Source organism: Onychomys torridus, chromosome 4, assembly GCF_903995425.1.
Source record: "Onychomys torridus chromosome 4, mOncTor1.1, whole genome shotgun sequence".
NCBI lineage: Eukaryota > Metazoa > Chordata > Mammalia > Rodentia > Cricetidae > Onychomys > Onychomys torridus.
Genome location: NC_050446.1, coordinates 54163769 through 54184853, shown reverse-complemented (window position 1 = coordinate 54184853; position 21085 = coordinate 54163769). Strand labels below are relative to the sequence as shown.

The 21085-nt window shown below is 39.7% G+C and overlaps 1 protein-coding gene across 1 annotated transcript in view; it reads left to right on the top strand.

Annotated features, from left to right (window-relative positions):
• Nucleotides 1–21085, top strand: part of Ccdc141 (coiled-coil domain containing 141) — a 160211-nt gene that overhangs the window by 46963 nt on the left and 92163 nt on the right. The window contains 1 exon segment of the mRNA XM_036185814.1: nucleotides 12617–12733. Coding sequence (XP_036041707.1) covers nucleotides 12617–12733 — 117 coding nt within the window.

Genomic DNA, 21085 nt, shown 5'->3' with positions numbered 1-21085 from the left:
ATGGTGGGTCTCTGTCATTATAATTCCATGCAGAATAACTTGACTGCCCCGCAAGTCCTTTGTTCTCTGCTCGTTTATCCCTCCCTCCTCAGCCATGTACACTGATCTATTTTACTTAGTCTTGTTGGAACCATTCATTGTGTAGTTTTTCACACGAACTTACTCAGTAATAAGCAATTAAGTTTCTTCCCTATCTTTGTGTGGCTTGATAGCTCATGTCTGTCTAGGGCTGACTAATATCCCATTGTCTGCCATTACAACTGTTTACCCATCCATTCAGTTGCTAAGAAGCATTTTAGTTGCTTCCAGGTTTTATCAAGTATGAATAAACAGCCATGTGTAGGTTTTAGTGTCAAGCTAGATTTCAGTTCATTTAAATAAGTAACAAGGAGCATGTGTTGGACAGTGTGCTTAGAATATGTTTAACTGTCATCTAAGTTAGCTGTGCATCCCTCAAGCAATGAACAAAATTGCTATGTTCCACATCTCTGCCTGCAGTAGATTCTCTCTGAGTTTTGGATTCTGGCCTTTCCAGTAAGTGTACAGTAGTATTTCATTGTGGGACCTCATCTCTAAACCAAGAATAATACAAACTCAGAGAGTTGTTCTAATAACAGCATGCAATAGCATGCATGAACATATAGTATAATACCCATCCTCTTCAGAGATGATACACACACACACTGCTTTCTCCACTTGGTTAAACTAACACAAATTCCTTCCCCAGGTTTGGTGTTAGTGATGCTACACATGCTGGGACCCCCTGATGGTCCTCATTGTTGGATGCCCTATAGGCATAGTCATTATATATACAGCCATATACATTCATGGGGAAGGTGATGGAGCTTTCATTTGTACTCCCTTCCTAACAGTCCTGAAACAAACTAATATAATTATTGGATAAGAATAAACACTGCTTAAATATACCTCATTGATAAGTAAGATAGTCTTCATCTTAAATACAAAATGTAGACTTGTACTCTGAAAACAGTCCATGGTGCATTTTCTCTTGCTAATGGCAGTACAGCAGCAAGAGCAATTAATAATAATCATTCTTTGTGCTTGCAAGAACACATATCCTAGGGCCAGACTTCTGGATGGGTTGAAATTATGGCTCTATCATTTATCAACTGAGTAACTGAGCAGTTATTTAAATTCTCTGAAGTTCTGTTATCTCTAAAAAGGTGTGTAATAATAGTAATTACTTCAAGTCTTATGACCAAGTGAGTTCTTCAAGGTCAAGTACTTGGGACAGTCCCAGGCACATAGTGACTGCCATATCAGAATAATGCTTTCTGTCATTGGACCTGAGAGGGAGAGAGTAGGCCCAACATATTACCTCCACTACCCAGCTGAGGTAAGGATTGGGCTTGGATTGAAGGCCAAACTTGTTATTTATTTTGGATTCAGTATGGTCAAATAAGCCACCTTTATCATCTTACTAGCCATACTCATTCATGGGCATTCAATTACATGTTTTGTTTTTTTTTTAAGATAGTATTTTCTTAGCTTATTACATAATAATTCTCATTTGTTGGAAGTGTGAGGCCCACTATTCTCTCAGATGATTACTGCCACTTTTGAACTTTTATTCTAGCATGGGTCTAGTCACAGCCATGAATACTTTTTATTAAATATAGAAAAATATAGGCAAAACTAAAGCAGCTCACCTATATATTCTATATTGTAATAATTACTTTTATGACTTTGGCCAAATAATAGACATATCCTTGGGTCAGAAATAGAATAAGAAATAGGATGAATCTATGATATTGGTTGTAATACTATTTAAACAGTGTCTTACTGGTGAGGAGTTAGAGTCTCTTCAGGTTCTCAACACTGTAAACAGTAATTAAGCATGCAGCATTGATATATAAACAACCGAATATTTTCAATCTAACTAGACATTAACATAGTATAATTCTCTTATGAGATTTTCAACTTTCTGGATGTTCTGTTCATAGTTTTGTGGATGATACAGTGATAAAATTGGCTGCACAGACACCAGATTAACAGAGATTGCTAGTGATTTGTGGTAGGATTGTGATATTCCTGTATAGTCCATCTGATAATTCTGGAACATGGTGGACACACTTCATAGGAGGAGAAGTCTTGTCCATTCTGTGCTTGTTTTGTGGAGTCAAAGGACTATGAACAGATACATTAATAAATAGCAGCTCTGTCAGTCCTTCTAACCACTTGAGAAGAAGGGAAATGAGATAAAGAATCCGAATAAAAACTCTGGATAAATACTAACGCGGATGCATCTTCCTCCCCCAAGGATTATTTGAGACAATTGATACTTCTGTAACTCTCAGTGCTTGTGGCCTGATGCTTTTGAAAAGATCAGTTAATCCTCTTTGGGGAAGGAAATGTAATGAGCAGCATGTTAGCAACTAACACTGTGCATTATTTACAGAGAACAGTAAATGAAAACGGAATGTTTCTCTGTCTTATTTGGGATGTGATCATCTGGAAAGCATAGTCACAGAGTGCTCTTCCTTCATCACTGGTTTTCCTACTTAAAGCAATGTGCATGTGTTTCAGACTGACAGATGAGCAAACTGCCCTTACTTTTCAGCCAGAGCAGCATCTTAGTTTGCAGATAATATGCTTCATTAATGAAAATCAGAAGCAGCTTGGAGTATTTTGTGCATAATTAATTATCTTGGCAAGAAGATTTATGAATGTAATTTTTCTCAATTGTTCCAATCAGGCATAAGTGAGGCAAACAAATATATTAAAACTAAGTTATTCATGGCCTTTTTATGCAAGGCAATGTCAAGGACATCTAGGAGGATTAAGACTGAGGCAGGCATCTGCCTTTACTGGCATGGTTTCACCTATGTGTATATGAACATATATGTATACATACCTTTACAGGGAGGGGAGAATAACAGGATTCACCGGGAGGGTTTTATGGTTCATAATTTGAGTAGCGTGTACACCATCATCAAACACTTTATTCCTGCCAACTATATCTAAAATGTCATCAGAGATGACACAAAGAAGTCTAGCTTCCATGGCTGTAGTCTTGTGCCTCTGAGGCATCTGCAAAACTTTAGTGTATATAAACAGATGCTTCTGCTTGTGTATGTATTTTCTGGTACATGCTGCCACTTTCTCATTTACTTTGGAGTCTGAATGAATGACCAGCTTAAATTAATATGAGATAGCATAAGAAGGGTTAAGAAAAATTTTTAAAAATCCTTCTTTAATGGAGCTTTTAAACACTGTCTGCTATAAGACAAAAATGGGTTGGGAGCAGGGGAGGGTTATAATTAGCTTGACGATATTGGAATCTGGGAGTTTGTTCCAACAGCAGACATAAATAACGATCCATATGTAGCTTAAAACTTACCATAGAATTTTATTTTGACACCTTAGCTATGTCTAGAATTCTTTCTCAGGCATGCCAGCAGGAAATGCAGGGTCTCTTAGTGTTTATAGGCAATTCTTGCAATTCTGAAAGTAATAGACATGTTTGCTAATTAGAATGCATGTCAATCATCATTCCTTGCAGTGGCTCTGTGGGGCAAGGGCCACAGCACAGGGAATCTGGTGCAGCAGGCATGGTTACCTCTCCAGCCTTACACACTTAATACCAAGGTTACTGAGCAGTTATTAGCCTCTGTGTCTTACTTTCCTTAGTGTAGAATGAGGCTAATAATGGTAGCCATCTATTCACTTGTTATAAAAATAGTCATACTTATGTAAAATATATAAATGCTTAGAACACAATTTGATATATAAATATTCAGCAAATCTTCAAGTTTCCACTATGTCACTGTGTGTCATTTTTGAGCTGTATTAAGCACTGGCACACACAGCTGCACTTTAGCTAGATCCCAGCTAACTGTCTAAACTGCTGGAGGAGTTAGCCTCTTCCAGTGGGCATGAGAACAGATGTACTGGGTATCCAGCCCAGTGCAAAGTCAACCCATCCTGAAAAGTACTTAAAAATCAATTTCTATTGCTGTGAAGAGACATCATGACCAAGGGAAACTTAGAAAAGAAAGCCTTGAATTGGAGCCTTGCTTACAGTTTCAGAGGGTGGGTCTGTGACCACCGTGGCAGGGATTGTGGCCACAAGCAGGAATAGTGTTGGAGCAGTAGCTGAGAGCTTACATCTGACCCACAGGAACTAGAGGGGGCCTAGGGCTGTTCCTGGCCCTGGCTTTTGAAAACTCAAAGCCTATCCCCAGTGGTAAACCTCCTCCAACAAGATCATACTTCCTAATCCTTCACATACTGTTTCATGTACTGGGAATGAACCTGGTTCTGGACCTGGGTAGTTGTAGAGTTGGTCAACCTGCCAGCTCTCCCACCTTGGCCATGAGGCTGAGCTCTCCAGCATTGCCCTGGCTAGTTCACCCCTTGCAGAGACGAGCAAGGGGCAGGGCCAGTTCTCCTGCTTTCATGTCCTCAGGGTCAGCTCTCCTCTCCCACACCTACACCATCAAGGCCAGCTCTACTGTGCTGCCCAGGCATAGTACAAGAACCACATTCCTGAGTGCTGCAGCTGGTGAGGCAGGGGCAGCTTTCTCACTCTTAGGACCTTAGGGCCAGCTCTCCCACCTGCCATAGGTAGTGAGGGGCAGGAGTATGAGGTCAGGGGGAGGGCATCTCTCTCCTACCCAAGTAGCCATGAGACAGATGAATAATAGGGACAGTTCTCCCATGATCACAACACTGGGGCTAGCTCACCCACACCTCTATCAACAGGGTTGTTTAGCCATTTCTTTAGCTCATTTATACTCATTTATGGTTGACTACATGTTTACTAAATTCATTTTGTCACTATTCTAGATGGCCCATATTCAATCCTGCTGCAAATATTAAATAAAAAATTCCAGAAATAGATAACCCATAAATTTTAAAGAACACTTTTTACAGTATATCAGTAGTTTCATTTAGGGGAGAGGGCATACTTTCAGTGGAGATGTTCTTCTAACAACTAGAAGGGGGTTTGAGCTAAAGCTTCATATGAAATCCACCACGTTGTACAGCTTTGGAGAGGGGATGGTGATGTGAGAGTCAGACTGTGATCTCATTTCTACTCTGTCTCATGTCTCCACATAGCAGTGCAGTTGGCTCAGATGAACAGGTCTGGAAGAGTGTGTCTTAGGGTTACCAGGGCTGTGATGAACCACCATGACTAAAACAACTTAGGGGGAAAGAGATTATTTTGGCTTGCACTTCCACATCACTACTCATGATTGAAGGAAGTCAGAACAGGAACTCAAACAGGACAGGAACTTCAAGGCAGGAGCTGATGCAGAGGCCATGGAGGATTGTGCTTACTGGCTTGCTCCCATGGCTTGCTCAGTGTGCTTTCTTACAGAACCCAAGACGACTAGCCCAGGGATGGCAACACTCACAGTGGACTGGGCCTTCCCCCATCAACTAATTAAGAAAATGCTCTACAGGCTGACATGCAGCCCAATCACGTGGAGACATTTTTTTTTTTTAATTGAGGGTCCCTCCTCTCAGATGATGATAGCTTGTGTCAAGTTGACTTAAACGATCCAGCAGAGTGTTACTAAGCTGCATCTGGAATGCTGTGCCTTAGATACCTTTTGCACTGTGATTAATATTGCATATCACTCTGCCCCCTTTCTTGAATAAAGTGTTCTTTCCATTTCTCAGAATTTCCACACAATGAGCTAGAGGCAATATTGGAAATACAATTTAGGTCTAGAGACTTTTTATTCATTGGAGTAAGCAGCTTCCTGCTATCAAGTAGATGGAGTTAAAGAACCTACTAAAAACAAACAAAATAAAACAAACAAACACACACAATTTGAGGGCAATGTAGAAAAGGAAGGGGCCCTTAGTGTCATTTTTGAGATATAGATGTGAAAAGACATTATATGCTAATATAAACAGAATAATCAAGTAGATGACATTTTAGTTTTAATTTTAGACAATAAGATTATCTGTGAAGCTGCTTATAAATTAACCAGATTTCCTGGTGACAAACAGTCCAGCTGTCTGCAACCTATCAACAGATCCCTAGGATTGATGATCTGGAGATATAATGATAGTTTCCTGTTTACTTCAGTAACTCAAGAAAGGCTTCCAAAATCTGCAAAAGAATGTGACTTTTGTCCTCCTCAAACCTGAAACTAGACCTCCAGATAACAGGTCCAATAATTCTATCAGTCCAAATATGTTTCTAAAGAATAGAAACTCAGTACAAAATTTTAGCAATGTTAGAAGACAACATTGCAACACATCTAGTTTTGAATTTCATAATTGGTTTCATGGTGATTCCACAATCAGGCACAATTGGGAAAAGGCGGTTGAGACTTATCTCGCTCTGCTGCATGGGCAGGTTTTATTTATAGGCAAGGGGGAAAAAGTGACCTGTAGAAAATGCAAGTATCTTCTACAGAGATGTCTGAACTATCACTCATATCTGTCTTATTTGAATGGTTGGCTTCTTCTGGTTGGCTGAAACAAAAGTGGAGGTGAGACTGTTTGCACACATAGTTAGGATCCTCTACATATGGAGAAGCCAGTTGAGGCCACATGACTCATTGTCACAGCAATGATTCTTCAACTCCCAAATCCCGTGGTGCAGAATCAGCACTCTGGCTCTTTCACCTCTTCTAACACACATCACACCTGATGGAGAAGGTGTGTTTCTCTAGCTCTATCACCTCTTCTAACACACATCACACCTGATGGAGAAGGTGTGTTTCTCTAGCTCTATCACCTCTTCTAACACACATCACACCTGATGGAGGAGGTGTGTTTCTCTGGCTCTGTCACTTCTTCTAACACACGTCAGCACCTTATGGGGCAGGTGGATCTCTTTATTCTCATTATTGTCTCATTAAGTACAGAGCACTTTTGACCAAATTGCCTAATACAAGATAAAGACCATTATAGATTTCTCTGCTATAAGCAAAAGAAAGAAAAATCAAAGTAATCATTAAAACTAACAATGATTGCAAACATGACATTTCTGGCAGTTGGATAGGAACTTTCCAAAATGCTTGGGATGAGGAAGATAAAAAGTGATGCACTTTTTATTCTTCATTATTGTTTTTCAAACTTTTTTTTGTCTTAACAGTAACTGGTTCTATGCCAAGAACTTTTCTGTACAAGGAAAAGAAAACCAAAGTAATTTGAAGACATTATTTTTTACATGCATTTCTGTTAAGGTGGTTGGAATTTCTTTTTGCTTGCTCGCCTCTCCTAGAATAGTTTTAAATAAAGGTAAAAATTCAAACCTCATCTCAGTTTGTAGGACAAATTGCAGAGTGGAGAAACGTGGCTCATGGCAGTGTGGTGCAGGGATTCTGGCTTTCACAGCCCTTACCCTGCTTTGCTTCCAGACCTTTTCATCTTTGACCTTCACAACAGAACATTTTCTGCTGCCTGTGTCCTCCACGTTTTAGACTGTGAATTGTTTGCAAAATAGAATTCTTGGTCTGTGCGCTGTCTGTCACCTCTGCCTGCAGCTGTCTCGTCCTCATTGTCTCTGATGGCTTGGCTCACGCTTCTATTGTCTCCTCTAACTGCAGTTTCTGTTGAGGCCCCCTCCCCCATGGTACTTTCATGTTAGAATCAGACCCTATGACCCAAGCCCTGCCTTAACAGGTTTTGTTTTAAGAATGTTCATAAACACAGGCTTCTCCAGAATCCTTTGTTTTGGTAGAAGGATGGCATGGGAAGGAAAGTTAAGTACTGGATCAGAAAGCAGAGTCTGACCATGGTCTTCACTGCTCCCAACTGACTGTGTTCTTTGCTGGCTGCATGAACTTGGGCATATATGCCTTACAGTCTCATGTCTATTTCATCATTTGTTGTCTCGGTGCAGGAAGAGGGTGGACACTGGCTGAGGCAACATTACAAGGTGCATAGAGAAGTGCCTGATGCCTCTGGGAAGCTTACTACCCTCTTCCCTTACTTTCTTCCCTTGTTTCTTTCGGTAGGAGTGCTTGGGAGAATGTTCGGTTAATAAAAGCCCTCCTGTATCTGAGGCTTGCAGACACTCACAGCATTCTTCATCTTCCCTTTCTGTCTGGTCCACTCCTCCATCCTTCAATGCTTACACACCTTCGGTTCCCCGCAGTAAACCACCATACCTGCTCCAATCAAAGAAAGGAATTTTTTTTAAGCCGATGAACATCTCTGCTGCTTCTGCTGTCCCTAAAAAGCCATCTTCCCATGCTTAGCTGATGAGCTCAGCTTTAGCAGAAGGCTCCCCAGATCTTCTTCCTCACCCCCATCTGGAAGTCCCCAAATGTTTGCTGACTGATACTTCACTCCACCCTTCCTGGTTCTGCTATTTAAATTCCCCCTAGTTAAATCTGAGTCAGTCTTCAAATTTAGATTTAACAACTAAAGATATTTCGAATTCCCTTGACTAGCATAGCCAGCCAAAGGAAATATAATGCAATGGATACATATGATTTTAAATATCCCAGTGGCCATTAGAGGAGAAAAAAAAAAAAGAAGGCTTTAAGAAGTCACATAACAAGTGAAAAAAATAATATCTATTATTTAACTCAATGTATCCAAATATAATTTTGATGACAGCGTACACAAAATTCCAAAGAGATATTTGTACTTTTTAAAATACTGAAAGCCCACAATTTCTAATATGCAGTTTATATTCATAGTGATAGTACTTTTCAGGTTAGACTAATCATAGTCCAGCTAGTGTGCTGGTGGTGGCTACTCTATTGGGCAGTGCAAGCCTACTTGGCAGAATTTTTCTGACTCTTCTTTAATTTTCTGGATAATTCTTAATTTTCATCAACATCCCAATTCTTTGTTTCTTCCTTTGTTTCTTCGTTTCTTTCTTTGTTTCTTTGATTCTTTGTTTCTTTGTTTCTTTGTTTCTTTCTTTCTTTGTTTCTTTCTTTGTTTGTTTCTTTCTTTGTTTGTTTGTTTGTTTGTTTGTTTCTTTCTTTCTTTCTTTCTTTCTTTCTTTCTTTCTTTCTTTCTTTCTATTTCTTTCTTCTTGTTGACCTGCTTCTGTCTCTCCTCATCTCCTGATGGCTATCTCAGCCACTGAAAAGATCTGCCCTATGTAGACTCTGATTTAATCCTGCTTCCTCTAAAGACAAAGAAGCCATGATAACCATTGGAGCGATCATAAGTACATCAGTTGAATCAAGCTAGATGGTAAGGACTGAGAAGGGTAAAGAAAAGTTTTCATTTCTCCCTGTATCCTGCTGATTGATACACAGAACCAATTTCCAATGTATTCTCTGAGTGTTTTTTGTTCTCTCTTCCTTCCCTCATGCCTCTTTTGTGGCACTATTCTGCAGAGGTGCCTATTGGCTGGACTCATCACTCAGGCTCTTTGGACAGCAACTGATGCAATTGAAAAGCTTAAAAAGAACCCTCGGAATAGCTGTGCAGCTGTCTGTAGTAACGACTTGTGGGATGTAATGAATGATTGAATAAGTATCAGAGTGTTGTGGTGAATTCTCTTGTGGTTATTTAAAGTGTCTTGTTTTAGCCTGAGAAGGACGCTAAGCCTGTTTTGTATGCATCCCACAGCACAGGTGGTAAAACTAATCCAGGAGGTTGCTCTTCTGTCTGAATGCCTCATGATGAGGTGTGATATGCTAACAATGATCTACTCATTTCAAACATTCATACCAACTTGTTTGTGTTTCTTCCTGAAATGCATCCGGTCAAGGAAAAAAAAAAATGTGTAGATCTAGAGAGTCACGTGTTTTGAAAGGTAGATACATGAATGAAAGTTACTGTCATCACAATTTTCTACCTACAAGGCATTGCTCAGTAGGAAGAGTAGCTTTTGAGGGCTGAAAAAATGTCAGGCAAATCTACAGGATGACATCAGTCAATACCATTTAAAAATCAAAACAAGCTGTTGCAGCGGTGCACAACTTTAATCCCAGTACTTGGGGAGCAGAGGCAGGCAGAAATCTTTAAATTGGAAGCCCACCTGGTCTACATATCAAGCTCCAGGCCAACTAAAGCTATATGGTAAGGTGTCAAAAACAAAACAACAGCAAAAACCCAGAGACCAATCCCTCCTAGCTTTCATCACCTCTGGCGTGTGTTAGGTGACAAGTTTTTGACTCACAAATTAAATAGGATTATCTGAGGCTTCAGGCTTCTCACCTGTTTAGGCAGATCAGTGAACACCTGTTTCCACCCATATTTCAGTCACTCGGCTTCCATATTAGCTGCCCCATGATAAAACATTCTTGAGATGTCTGCCCCCACCCTGACTGTAGCTAGGAATAGAAAACACTCCAGTACGTAACTAAATAACCTCTGAGAGTTATATTCATCAGCTCTTTGAGGAAAACCCTCCAATCACCCCTCTAGTCATATGTCTGTAAGCACTCACTGGTACTGTCACGAGAAATTACTTTATAAAAAAGTCAAATAAATTTTTATTCTTAATTCAGTGCTCTCTGTGTGTCTTTATATGTATACTGTACTTACCATCTGGTTCTAATTGGATACCAGAAAAAAATGGCTTTAAGGAATTGTAAATATGTACCTACATATTTATAATATGTGTACATTTACAATATAGATTTACAGTTCCTTATTGTAGATAGACAGATCATGTGAAATATATATATATCTCACATAGCTTACCAATATTACAAAGAAGGTGTATCTCACATAAAAATAGCTACAGAGTCAATGTGTTTGTTTGCATGGATAAAAGGGCTAAAACTTTGGCAAACTGCAGAAATCCTGTTACCTTCTAACTTATTGTCTATTTTATGCTGGGAAAATGCTGAGTTGGTTCAGACCTTCTCCTCTCAAGATCAGCTTTGCCTCACCAGCTCCCTGGTGGTCCGGGGACCTTATTTTAGGTGAACTTGTACCTCTGCCATTTGTGGAGTGTGAGGGACACTTTAAGTTTGGAACTTCAGACCTAACAGCCTTTTCTTTAGCGTCCTGCTTTGTGGTTTTCTTCCTGTTATGGGAGTTGGAAGAAAGCCCATGGCTGCCGTAGACAAGATAACAGGCTGCAGAAAGACACAGTATGAATCTTGGCTGTGCCCACCATTTTCAACAGGCTGCCAATTTTCATTCTTGAGGTTTGGCAACAACTTCCCCAGACAGCAAGGCTGAAAGGCTGTGGATTGCAGGAGTGTGGTGCGGGTCACAACAGAAGAGCATGGATTTTGGAATCATGTACACTTGGGGCAGACCTCTCCTTTGATGCTTGCCATCTGTCCCTGGATAAACTGCTTCATCTCTCCAAATTCATTTACTTTTTCTCTACATTTGTATGGTTATATTGCTCTTGTTATGGAATTATTGAGAAAAACAAAGATGATGCTCTCAACCCAACTAGCAAAATATCTAGTTTATAGTTCAGCCTCTCAAAAACTAATCATTACAGGATGATTCAGGGGATAATACTATACAGAAGCAGATCATACAAATCTAGCTGTCATCCATTTAATGGATATAAGGGTCCTGTGTTCAGGAGTCTTAAGTCAGAAGTTTCACGTCATGCTGTGGGATGTCTTTCTGATGTTATGAATATGTGTTGCTCTTATTGGTTGATTGATAAAGCTGTTTGTGAGGCAGACTAAGGTGAGGCTGTACATTCCAACTGGAGAGAGAGGAAGTGTCATGTGGGCAACTTACAGATTAATAGAAATGGATTAAGTTATAGAAGGTAGCTATTGAGAAGCCTGAGCTTTATTAGTAATATAAGCCTCTGTGTGTTTACTTGTCCACGTGGCTGTGGGACCAGGTGGGACACAGGAAAACTTCCGACTACAACTTCAAGTTATGGTGTCTCTTAAAAATTGACATTTCTGAAAATGCAACATTTCAGGGACTGAGTTAGTGGTAGAATGCTTGTTTGTTTTATGTGAGACCCTGGGTTTAATATCAGTGCTCACCCAAAGTTTAATTAATTAATGGAAAAATTAAAGCAAGAAAAGTATTTATTGCTGTTTTCAAGTTCCATGATATTCATTGTCTTGATACTACACAGCATGTGGCATGAATCAGCTATAGATGAAACTGAATCATATTCTTATAAATCAGAGGCTTGGGGATAGAAAGTCACTCTATCAAGATAGTGTCTTATCCATGGCAGAGTTGAAATTCAATTCTGTCTAATTCAAGGTCCCTTTTAGTTTAGTTTCTCAATATGGATTTCTACCAGTGACAGTAAACAAGATACTTTGTATCTTCTTTTTTTGTGGTAGGAAATATAATTCCACATATGCTGTTCAAAATCGTTAACTGGGTTGATGTAATTATATTCAGATTCATGTTTATATATAGAAAGAAAGTTATATTTGAAAAGAAAGCAAGATTTATGAACAGCATAGGAATGTACTGTTGCTGCTTTGGAGAAGATTCTGATCATTTTCCTCACTCTTCATAATCCACATCGCTGCTACGTGATCCCTATGCTTTTCTGGGATTGTTTTGTCTTTATTCTCTTAATCATTTGTAGGCTGAAATAAAGAGAACATTAAAAATCTAGATGATATTAACTTCATATATAAATTAGTTTATGTAGAAAGAAATTGAAGTACTTTATTTTGAAGTGTCACAGAATTATTTTTGAGTTCTAGTCCTTTATCCCAACCATCTGAGCACTGGCCCGCCCTTCTCACCTCTCTCCCAGGTTACTTGTTGGTTTCAGAAAACGATCAGAGATCTTCAGGAACAGAGTCTGGGTTCGTCACTTTCCAACAACAAGGAGCTAATCCGTAAGCACGAGGACCTGGGAGTCAGAGCTAAGGTAAGATACATTAAAGTAAGTGGAAAATACAAACAGGGTTTCTCTTGAAATATGCTTGAATCAGCAATTCATGGGGGGTGCAAAGAAAGAACCATTCATTTTGAATAATCCACTGATTTCATAGAAATGATCATTAGAGAATTAGGTAATACCACTGTTTACTGACTTCTAGAGTCAGAATAAGACAGCCTGTTGTTGTTTTGCTCTTGTTGTTCTCTCTCTCTTTCCTTCTCTCTCTCTCTTTCACACACACACACACACACACACACACACACACACACACACAGAGTCATCATAATTACTGTCTACCCAACATTCCTCTGAGTATGAGAAGCTTAATTTAAATGATCACAAAACCCTTAAGAGGGTTGGGGATTTAGCTCAGTGGTAGAGCACTTGCCTAGCAAGCGCAAGGCCCTGGGTTCGATCCTCAGCGCAAAAAAACAAAAACAAAAACAAAACCCAAACCCTTAAGAAGTTGATATTATTATTATTATTATTTTAATAAATTGACTGATACAAAACAAATCAGAGGCTTGGGGATAGAAAGTCACTTCATCAAAGAAGTGTCTTATCCATGGCAGAGTTGAAATTCAATTCTGTCTAATTCAAGGTCCTGGCTCTTTGATGTCATGCTTCACTATATTCCTAAAGAATGGCTCTTTGCTGTTTTGATGGGTTCTGTTTTGCCGTCGTCGGGGCACCGCGTCGTCACCTTGCTGATTTCTGGACTTGGCTTGAGCACTGTTCTCGTGTTCGTGTTCATCACTTCCTCACTTGTTCACATTCCCCTGCTCTGCCAGAAACCCTGGCTCCCAGCCCTGTGGTCGCCTGTAGTGGTCTGTTGAGGACTAAAGCTTATCATGGAGACCGAGTACAGAAAATCCTGTTACTGTACCTGGAGCATCTTGGGTGGTTAGTAGTTACAGGTTAAGTGAAGTCATGAAAGTTGTACAACACTTGCCAGTTGGTAGCTGACAACAAGGAAGCCCAACCAAATACTGATCTGAGAGTTCATAGAGGGCTTGGGGACGATACTGCATTGATTTAAGCTTAAATATTCTAAGGACCACAGCATTCTTGGAAGTGTTACCTTCTTGCTTGTGTTTGAATGCTGTAGTAGATTGTAGGACATCAATATTTAAGTGGTTGTTAAAACATGTTACAAAAGACAGTTGGTCCCACAGTAACTGCTCAGTTTTTAAAATGTCTATTGGTGAAATTATTAAGGCCACTCCACGTAGTTAAAAGGGAGGTTTATTTTGTGGGGTAACTTACAAATGAAGGGGTAGGTTGCAGGGTCTGGCAAAGGTATAGGGTAGTCCGGCGGTGTTCTCTGGAGAACTCTGCTCGGTCCACCTCTAGCGTCCCGCGTCCCGGAACCAAGAGAGCCACCTCCTCCTGCTCCTCGGTCTTCCGCTCCTTCCTCTGCCCCGCCTTGTGGGCGTGATCATTACTGAAGCCTCAATGGGGGTTGGAACTTCCAGGCCAATGCTGGGATGGCTACCCACTACAAATGTCTTTAAAACTTTCAGCTTTAGATGCATGTTATGGCTTTTCATTGAAGTTATACATTAATTTATTCTGTTTATCAAACTTACTTTATTGGTAAGAATGACTCTACCAATATCCTCATACAGTAAGCACCAGGAATGATTCAAATTGCTCAGGATATCTATCTTTAAATACAAAAACAAAAAGCATGCTCACGTAAGTTAGACATACCTGGATTCGGTGACTTTACATGTGAAGTGATTCTGTTTCCTTACAGCTTGAGGATGGTTTGGACTTAAATCTTGGTTAACACATGACCTTGGTTCTAGGAGAAAACTGTGTCTGATGTTGTTTATGGTTCACATTTGAAACTCTGGGGTGTATAAGAAGAAAAGTTCATGAGTGTACTGTGTCAGAAACAGATGAACATGTTTGTGTCTTTCCACAATGTCAGAATTTATTGAATAAGATAAACTGGCAAGCTGCAGCAATTTCAAAGGCAGCAATTTGCCAGATATTCCCACTGTCCTTCGACTAAGATAAATATTCTAATTTAATTACTAACATTAATTTTCAGATCACATCACACTACATGTCAATAGTATATATATGTATATATGAATATATATCATATATACATATACATATATACATATATATATATATACATATATATATACATATATAAATATTTGTTATGGAATGGCTACAAAGGGTTAAATCAGGGGTTTCAAAGAGATTTAAAGAGGCCCAAGAAACCAAAACTAAGAAACTGACAGGGCTATAAGAATCTGTACAGATAAGATTGTGAATCCAGCTGAGCTGGAGAAACTGTTAGCTGAGTTAAGCCACTGCAAGGCCACAGGGTCGAGAGAGAAGCTATAGAGTTGAGTTCAACGTCAGAGCGAAAAGGTCAGGACTGGGTCCAGATGAAGGCATGGCTGGTTGGCTGGCAGGTGAAGATGGGTAAACATAAGGATGGAGAGAAGGAAATTTGAGTAGAGTGTCAACATTAAGACCAAGCCAAGCTGAAGCCCCTGGAGCAGCTGAAAGTTTTGCACTTTGACCAGCTGAGTTTCTAGTTAACCACCATCCACTGCACAAACTGTGCACTGCACTAACCTAGAGGTAGAAAGAAACAAGTTTAGAGGGCAGTTTGATACTCTACCACTTTATAAAGTACTAGTTGTAAATTTACCATTGGTGTTTGTAAGCTCCCCAAACCCTGGACTCTTGGCTAAATTTGCAATACCAGGCATGTGCTTCCTCTTAAAGAGTTGGCCTTAAATCCAATCAGGAAGTGGTTGGATTTAACAATATTCATACAACTATTGCACCTATGGACATATCTTACCACATGGGTCATTATTGCTGTGCTGCAAGCCGCAGGAAAGCATCATGGAATTCAGCTACTATCACAAAAGCTACTACTTGGAAAAGTCAAGGACTCTCCAAAGGTCAAGCCATGACTTAGAAATTCTTGGTGATATTTTAGCTTTTGTATATATATTATCTGGTTCCTACAGTGATTTTCTTGTGTGTTTCCAAGAACTACTAACAGCGTATTTATCTAAAATGCCTATCAAGCATCTAAGGTCATTAGAAACAACACCTGTCTCCCAAGTCAGGCAGATAGCTTTATTTCTTTCTTTTGCAATTTAGAGTGAGACCCTTCTTTCTTATACAACCTTACTAATAGACTGCTAATTTCTTACCTAACCACTTCTTGGAATGTAGACTGAGCAAATAGATCCGCTTTTTGATATACTAACTTGTCATTAGCACTCAGTTGACCTCCTCTTTTACCATTCCCATTTTGGATTGTAAAAGAAAGCCTGGTGGTCATTGCCTGAGAAAAGTTCTTACCTGCTTTTAGGACTCTGTAGAATTCAAGCCTGGTGACCTTGCTCAACCAGGGGCTTGCTATTGCTTGGGTTTATAACTGGATTCCTGGGAAACTTAGGGGGAACATGGAGTACTTAGAGACAGAGAACAGAGGGATAAGGAGGATTTTGACCAGAGAATATGTGTGGACGAGATGGAAGATGAGCAAGAGTCAGATGGGGAAGTCCTAGCTGGGTAAGAATGAGATGAAAAGGACCTAGATGAGGCAGAATTAAGATGAAAGAATTAAGATAGAACTTAGAGGGAGCAGAAGATAAATATAGAGAGATCAGGCAAGAAAGGAGCTAGGCACGAGAACAGAACTGCAGCTGTGTAGAGAGAGAACTGTCACAGAATAATAAAAGTGTGCAGATTAAGGAGTTTTGTGTACATAGATTCATTTCTTTTCATCAAAGATTAATCTGGTTGTAGACTCTTCCCAGACCCTGAGAGGGGACTATTGTGGGGCTGGACACCCATAGTCCCCAATATTGCAGTTCACAGGGCTCACAGCTTGGTAAGACTGTTGTTGACTCCTGCCCACCTTAGCAGCCTGTGTAGCACCTTTCAGTATATCCAACTCTTAAAGTTCTCTCTAGGGTATGTTCTGTTTGAAAGTCCACGGTCTTCTATTCCAGATAGCCATAGACCCCTGACACTACTGTGTTACGTTTCCTGGAGAACCATAATGTCATTCCATCCAAGTCCATCTTGGTGACCAATGAGCTTATTAGAATTGCTTACAGAATCATAGGTGAGGGTTATCTACAGGGGCGTGGGTGACTCTCAGGCAATTTTGTCACTGAAAAGTACACCCCAGAATGGGTGATGACTCCTGAAAGCTTCTTCCTTGGACTCCCAAGCCCAGTCAACCTATTTCCTTCTTACTTCTATTTCCTATTTACTCTTACATGACCAGCCCAATACCCAGCTGGGGAAGAATTTCATGCAGCTGGGGGAGGTTATAGACCAGAGTGGCTAGGATCTCGGGTGAGGGTCTCATGATTGTCTGTTGCCTATGAGTTCTTATCTTATTGGGGCCTCCTTCATGCCATCACAGCCACTCTGGTTTCACATGGCAATGGTGATGACATGGTTGGAGGACTGAGTTCCAGTAGACTCAACCGTCCTGGGGCTCCCAGTTGAAGGGACTACAACTCTCACTAGCTTTTACATGACCCCTAATGCCTTACTCAAATTATTGGTCCTACTGAAAGGAGTATACATAGATCCCCAAAGTATGATACCTAGAGCAATATGAAACTATGAAAACTTTTCTGTATTGAGAGTTTCAGCTTGATGATGCCAGTGCCTGTAGCCAGGAATGAGGCCTTCTAAACACAGGGATGTCAGTGAGCTAACCTTAGAGCAAGTCTGGGCATGGTGTTAGATATGCTATGGTGGGTACACTGTAGCTTTTGCCACTTAAGAGATTTTCCTCAGCCACCTGGATGACCTTCAGTTTTTAAAGATACAGGAAGTATAGGAAAGAGCACCACTGAAGTGGAATTTCCATAGTTCTTTTCCTAATTCTTTCTCCCCCACACTCCTGAGTGGACTATGTTCTGGAGCACTGAAATACATGGAAGATAACTAGCATGATAATATGGGTTATATCTATATACACGAAACACCAAAACCAAAGTACAACAAAAACAGTTTGAAGTTCCTGCTGTATCACTGAGAATATTGGATACACTTTCCTTCTCTGAACCACATTTTCATAGGCATCTGTAAAGAGGAAACTTAGGAATTTCTGGAGAAAGAATTTGTGCAAGCACTTACTTGTAAGTAGTAGTCCCCAAATGTTTACTTTTCCATCCATCAGGTAAACTTTTAGATAGTTTTTATGGTAATTTGGAATGTAATTGGCCTCCAATTAGCCTATAGGGAATGGCACTAATAGGAGGTGTGGCTTTGTTGGAGTGTGTCACTGTGCGGGCAGGCTTTGAGGTCTGTTATGCTTAAGATATACCCAGTGTCTCAGACCACTGCCTGTTGCCCGTGAGATCAAGATGTAGGAACCCTCAGCTCCTTCTCCAGCACCATGTCTGCCTGCATGCTGCCTTGTTTCCTGCCATGATGATAATGGACTAAACCTCTGAACTGTAAGCCAGCCCCAATTAAATGCTTTCCTTTATAAGAGTTGCCATGGTCATGGTATCTCTTCACAGTAATAAAAACCTGAGTAAGACAGTTTTCATCTGTGGGTTTTCAATAATCTTATTCCTTTGAGGAAGGATTCAATTTTTGATATGTCTCAACTAGGAAGCAGCACACTGCATTCTGGACTCACGTTAGTGTGTGCAGCCATGAGGAGAGGCATGGGGATGTCACTTTCAAAGAGAATTGATCAGAAATAAGGCATCAAGTGGTTGTCATTACTGAAACTCATGGAAGTAATCAGGTTCACAGGGAAGGCAGGTGTCTGCTTCCCACAGTGAGACTGACCAGCAGGGAGCTGGATGGTACGGATTGTCAGTCATGCCAGGCTCTTCTAAGTAAATTGCAGAAATGACTCCATTGTTTTTTGCTGGAATACATTCAAATCAAGACATGGAGTAACTTTTGCAGTTCTCAGTTAAGTTTTGAGTGTGTTGAAACAGTTCAGAGTGTTTAAATAGAATCTTGGAATGTGAGTCATTGTTTTAGCTACACCATCTTTACTTAATATGAAAATTATTTTCCTTTCACATATATAACTGATAAAGGAATAGTAAACATGGATTACTTTAAATCATCCCTGGATGGCATCATAAGTCAACTTGATAACCCAAAGCTTAATTGCAACTTTAGAGGACAGAATCAGTTGCCATGTTCATAGAAGAACTGCTTCTGGTATCAACCTGGATTCCTAAAGCTTCACCACTCCCTCTAGTGAATCCCTTTGAAGTTGGTGCTGTGGGGTGGACTGAGGCAAGTGCTTCTCAGTTCTGGCTACTCACTGAGTCCTGAGAAGTATTGAGAAATTACTGACATCTGAATCTCATTCCCAGAGATTCTGTGTTATTTGTGAACATCAGACTTAAAAAGTAAAAATAAAAAAGTGACTCACTGTCAATCTTAAAATGTTGGAGTTTTAAAAAAAAAAAAAAAAAAAGAAAGAAACAGTGCAGTTTCTTCTAAAACCTGAAATCTCTCAGGTGCTGCAGAGGTGGCTCAGTGGTTAAGAACATTTAACATGGATCAGGGTCCAGGTGCCAGCATCTACTTGGCAGCTTATAATTGTTGGTAATTCTAGTTCCAGGTGATCAAATGTCATCTTCTTACTTCCATAGATATAACACTCATGTGATGAATTTACATACATGAAGGCAAAACACCTATATACATAAAATAAAAATAAAACCTTAAACAATCAATCAAACAAACAAACAAACAAAAAACAACCTTGAAAGATCTGGCATCCTCTGGTTCACCATTCCACAAAGACTTGGCTAGAGGCTTGTTTTGTTGTTATTGTTGTTTTGTTTAGTTTAGAAAGGGCATGTACACTCTAAGAAATTCCCACAAAATGCACCATTCTCCTTTAGCAATTGACCCACCTCTTCCCCCTGTTCATATTTCATACCTTCTCCTACTAAGTGGAGAGCCAGTGGGCAGTGAGCTGCCCTTCAAACAAAAGAACCTTCTCTGCAGTTGAGATGACATTGCAAACAATCTACAGGACAGCAGATGAAAAATGGGGCTGAAGAAAATGCTTCTGGTGACTTTTTGACCTTAGAGGTGGGTCATAGTCTCTTTAGACTATGGAGGTTATTAATCTGCATCTTCCAGGGAGACTTACAGCCATGCTATGCCACTGGCCCTCTCAGCTCCCCCATCAAACCTAAAGCCAGAGCCTGTGTTTTATAATTCCCCTGTGAAAACTTGTTTGCATGCTAAAATTTACAAGGAACTTAGAAATTTCAGTCATGCATGCCCATGCTCTCTGGCTTTTACTAATGAGAGAATAATGGTTATAAAGCCCTTCATTAACCATGGTCTTTACAGTTCTGAGAAGCCAACTGAAAGTAGTGTATAGATACATTACCTCCCATGTTTGGATATAGCAGTATTCACATCTACCAGCTTCAAGACCCAAACCATCTTCTGAGTCATCATCTAATCTGATTTTCCAAGCCATTGAAAATATTTTCCACTTGTGGCTGACTTCACAAACCGGATTTGTGGTCTTGGCCCCAGGTTCCTATAAATAATATTATTAGAATATCTTGTGAAAAGCACCAGTGCTGTGGTCCCACAGAAACTTTATTCAAAGGAAAAAGTCAATGTTGAAGCTTTCTAGTATGAGAAAAGGAAGTAAAGTAGAATTTCCTGCAGGTTTATTTGAATAATTTGCTTGCATAATTATCACCTATACAGTCAGTGTAAGTGACTCTTTAAAATCTGTTTCTCATTCTATCTTTCTAATTGAACAATACAGTTTTATTTTGTCAGAAAATACATAAAACTAATCATTGAAAATTAACACCACACAAAATACGTGGATATGTATATTTCTTCCTATTAGAAATAAGTATAAGACATAAAGATAAAATTGAGCACGTCTGCTTATTTCCGGTACCATCCCAGACATTTAAAAAAAAAAAACTGGACCTGAATTTCATTCTTTTTGTAAAAAAGGGGACAGCAATTACAGCCTACTTATTCAGTTGTTTTAAGGATTAAATGTGTTCATATACAATCATGCTTGTTAAATGTGTTCATATACAACCGTGCTTAGCAAAACGCTTGTCATATAGATACTTAATGACAGTAAAATAAATAAAAGGATTATATAATTTATCCTTAGTGACATTTAGTAAGTTTACAATGTTATGTATCACAGAAAATTTCCATGGCCCCCAAAGGATACATCCGTCACATTAAGCACTCAATATGACCCCCTTTTCCACTCGCAACCAACTACTGATTTGCTTTCTGTCTCTGTGGATTTGCTTATTTTGTATGTATTGCATAAAAGAACTCCCA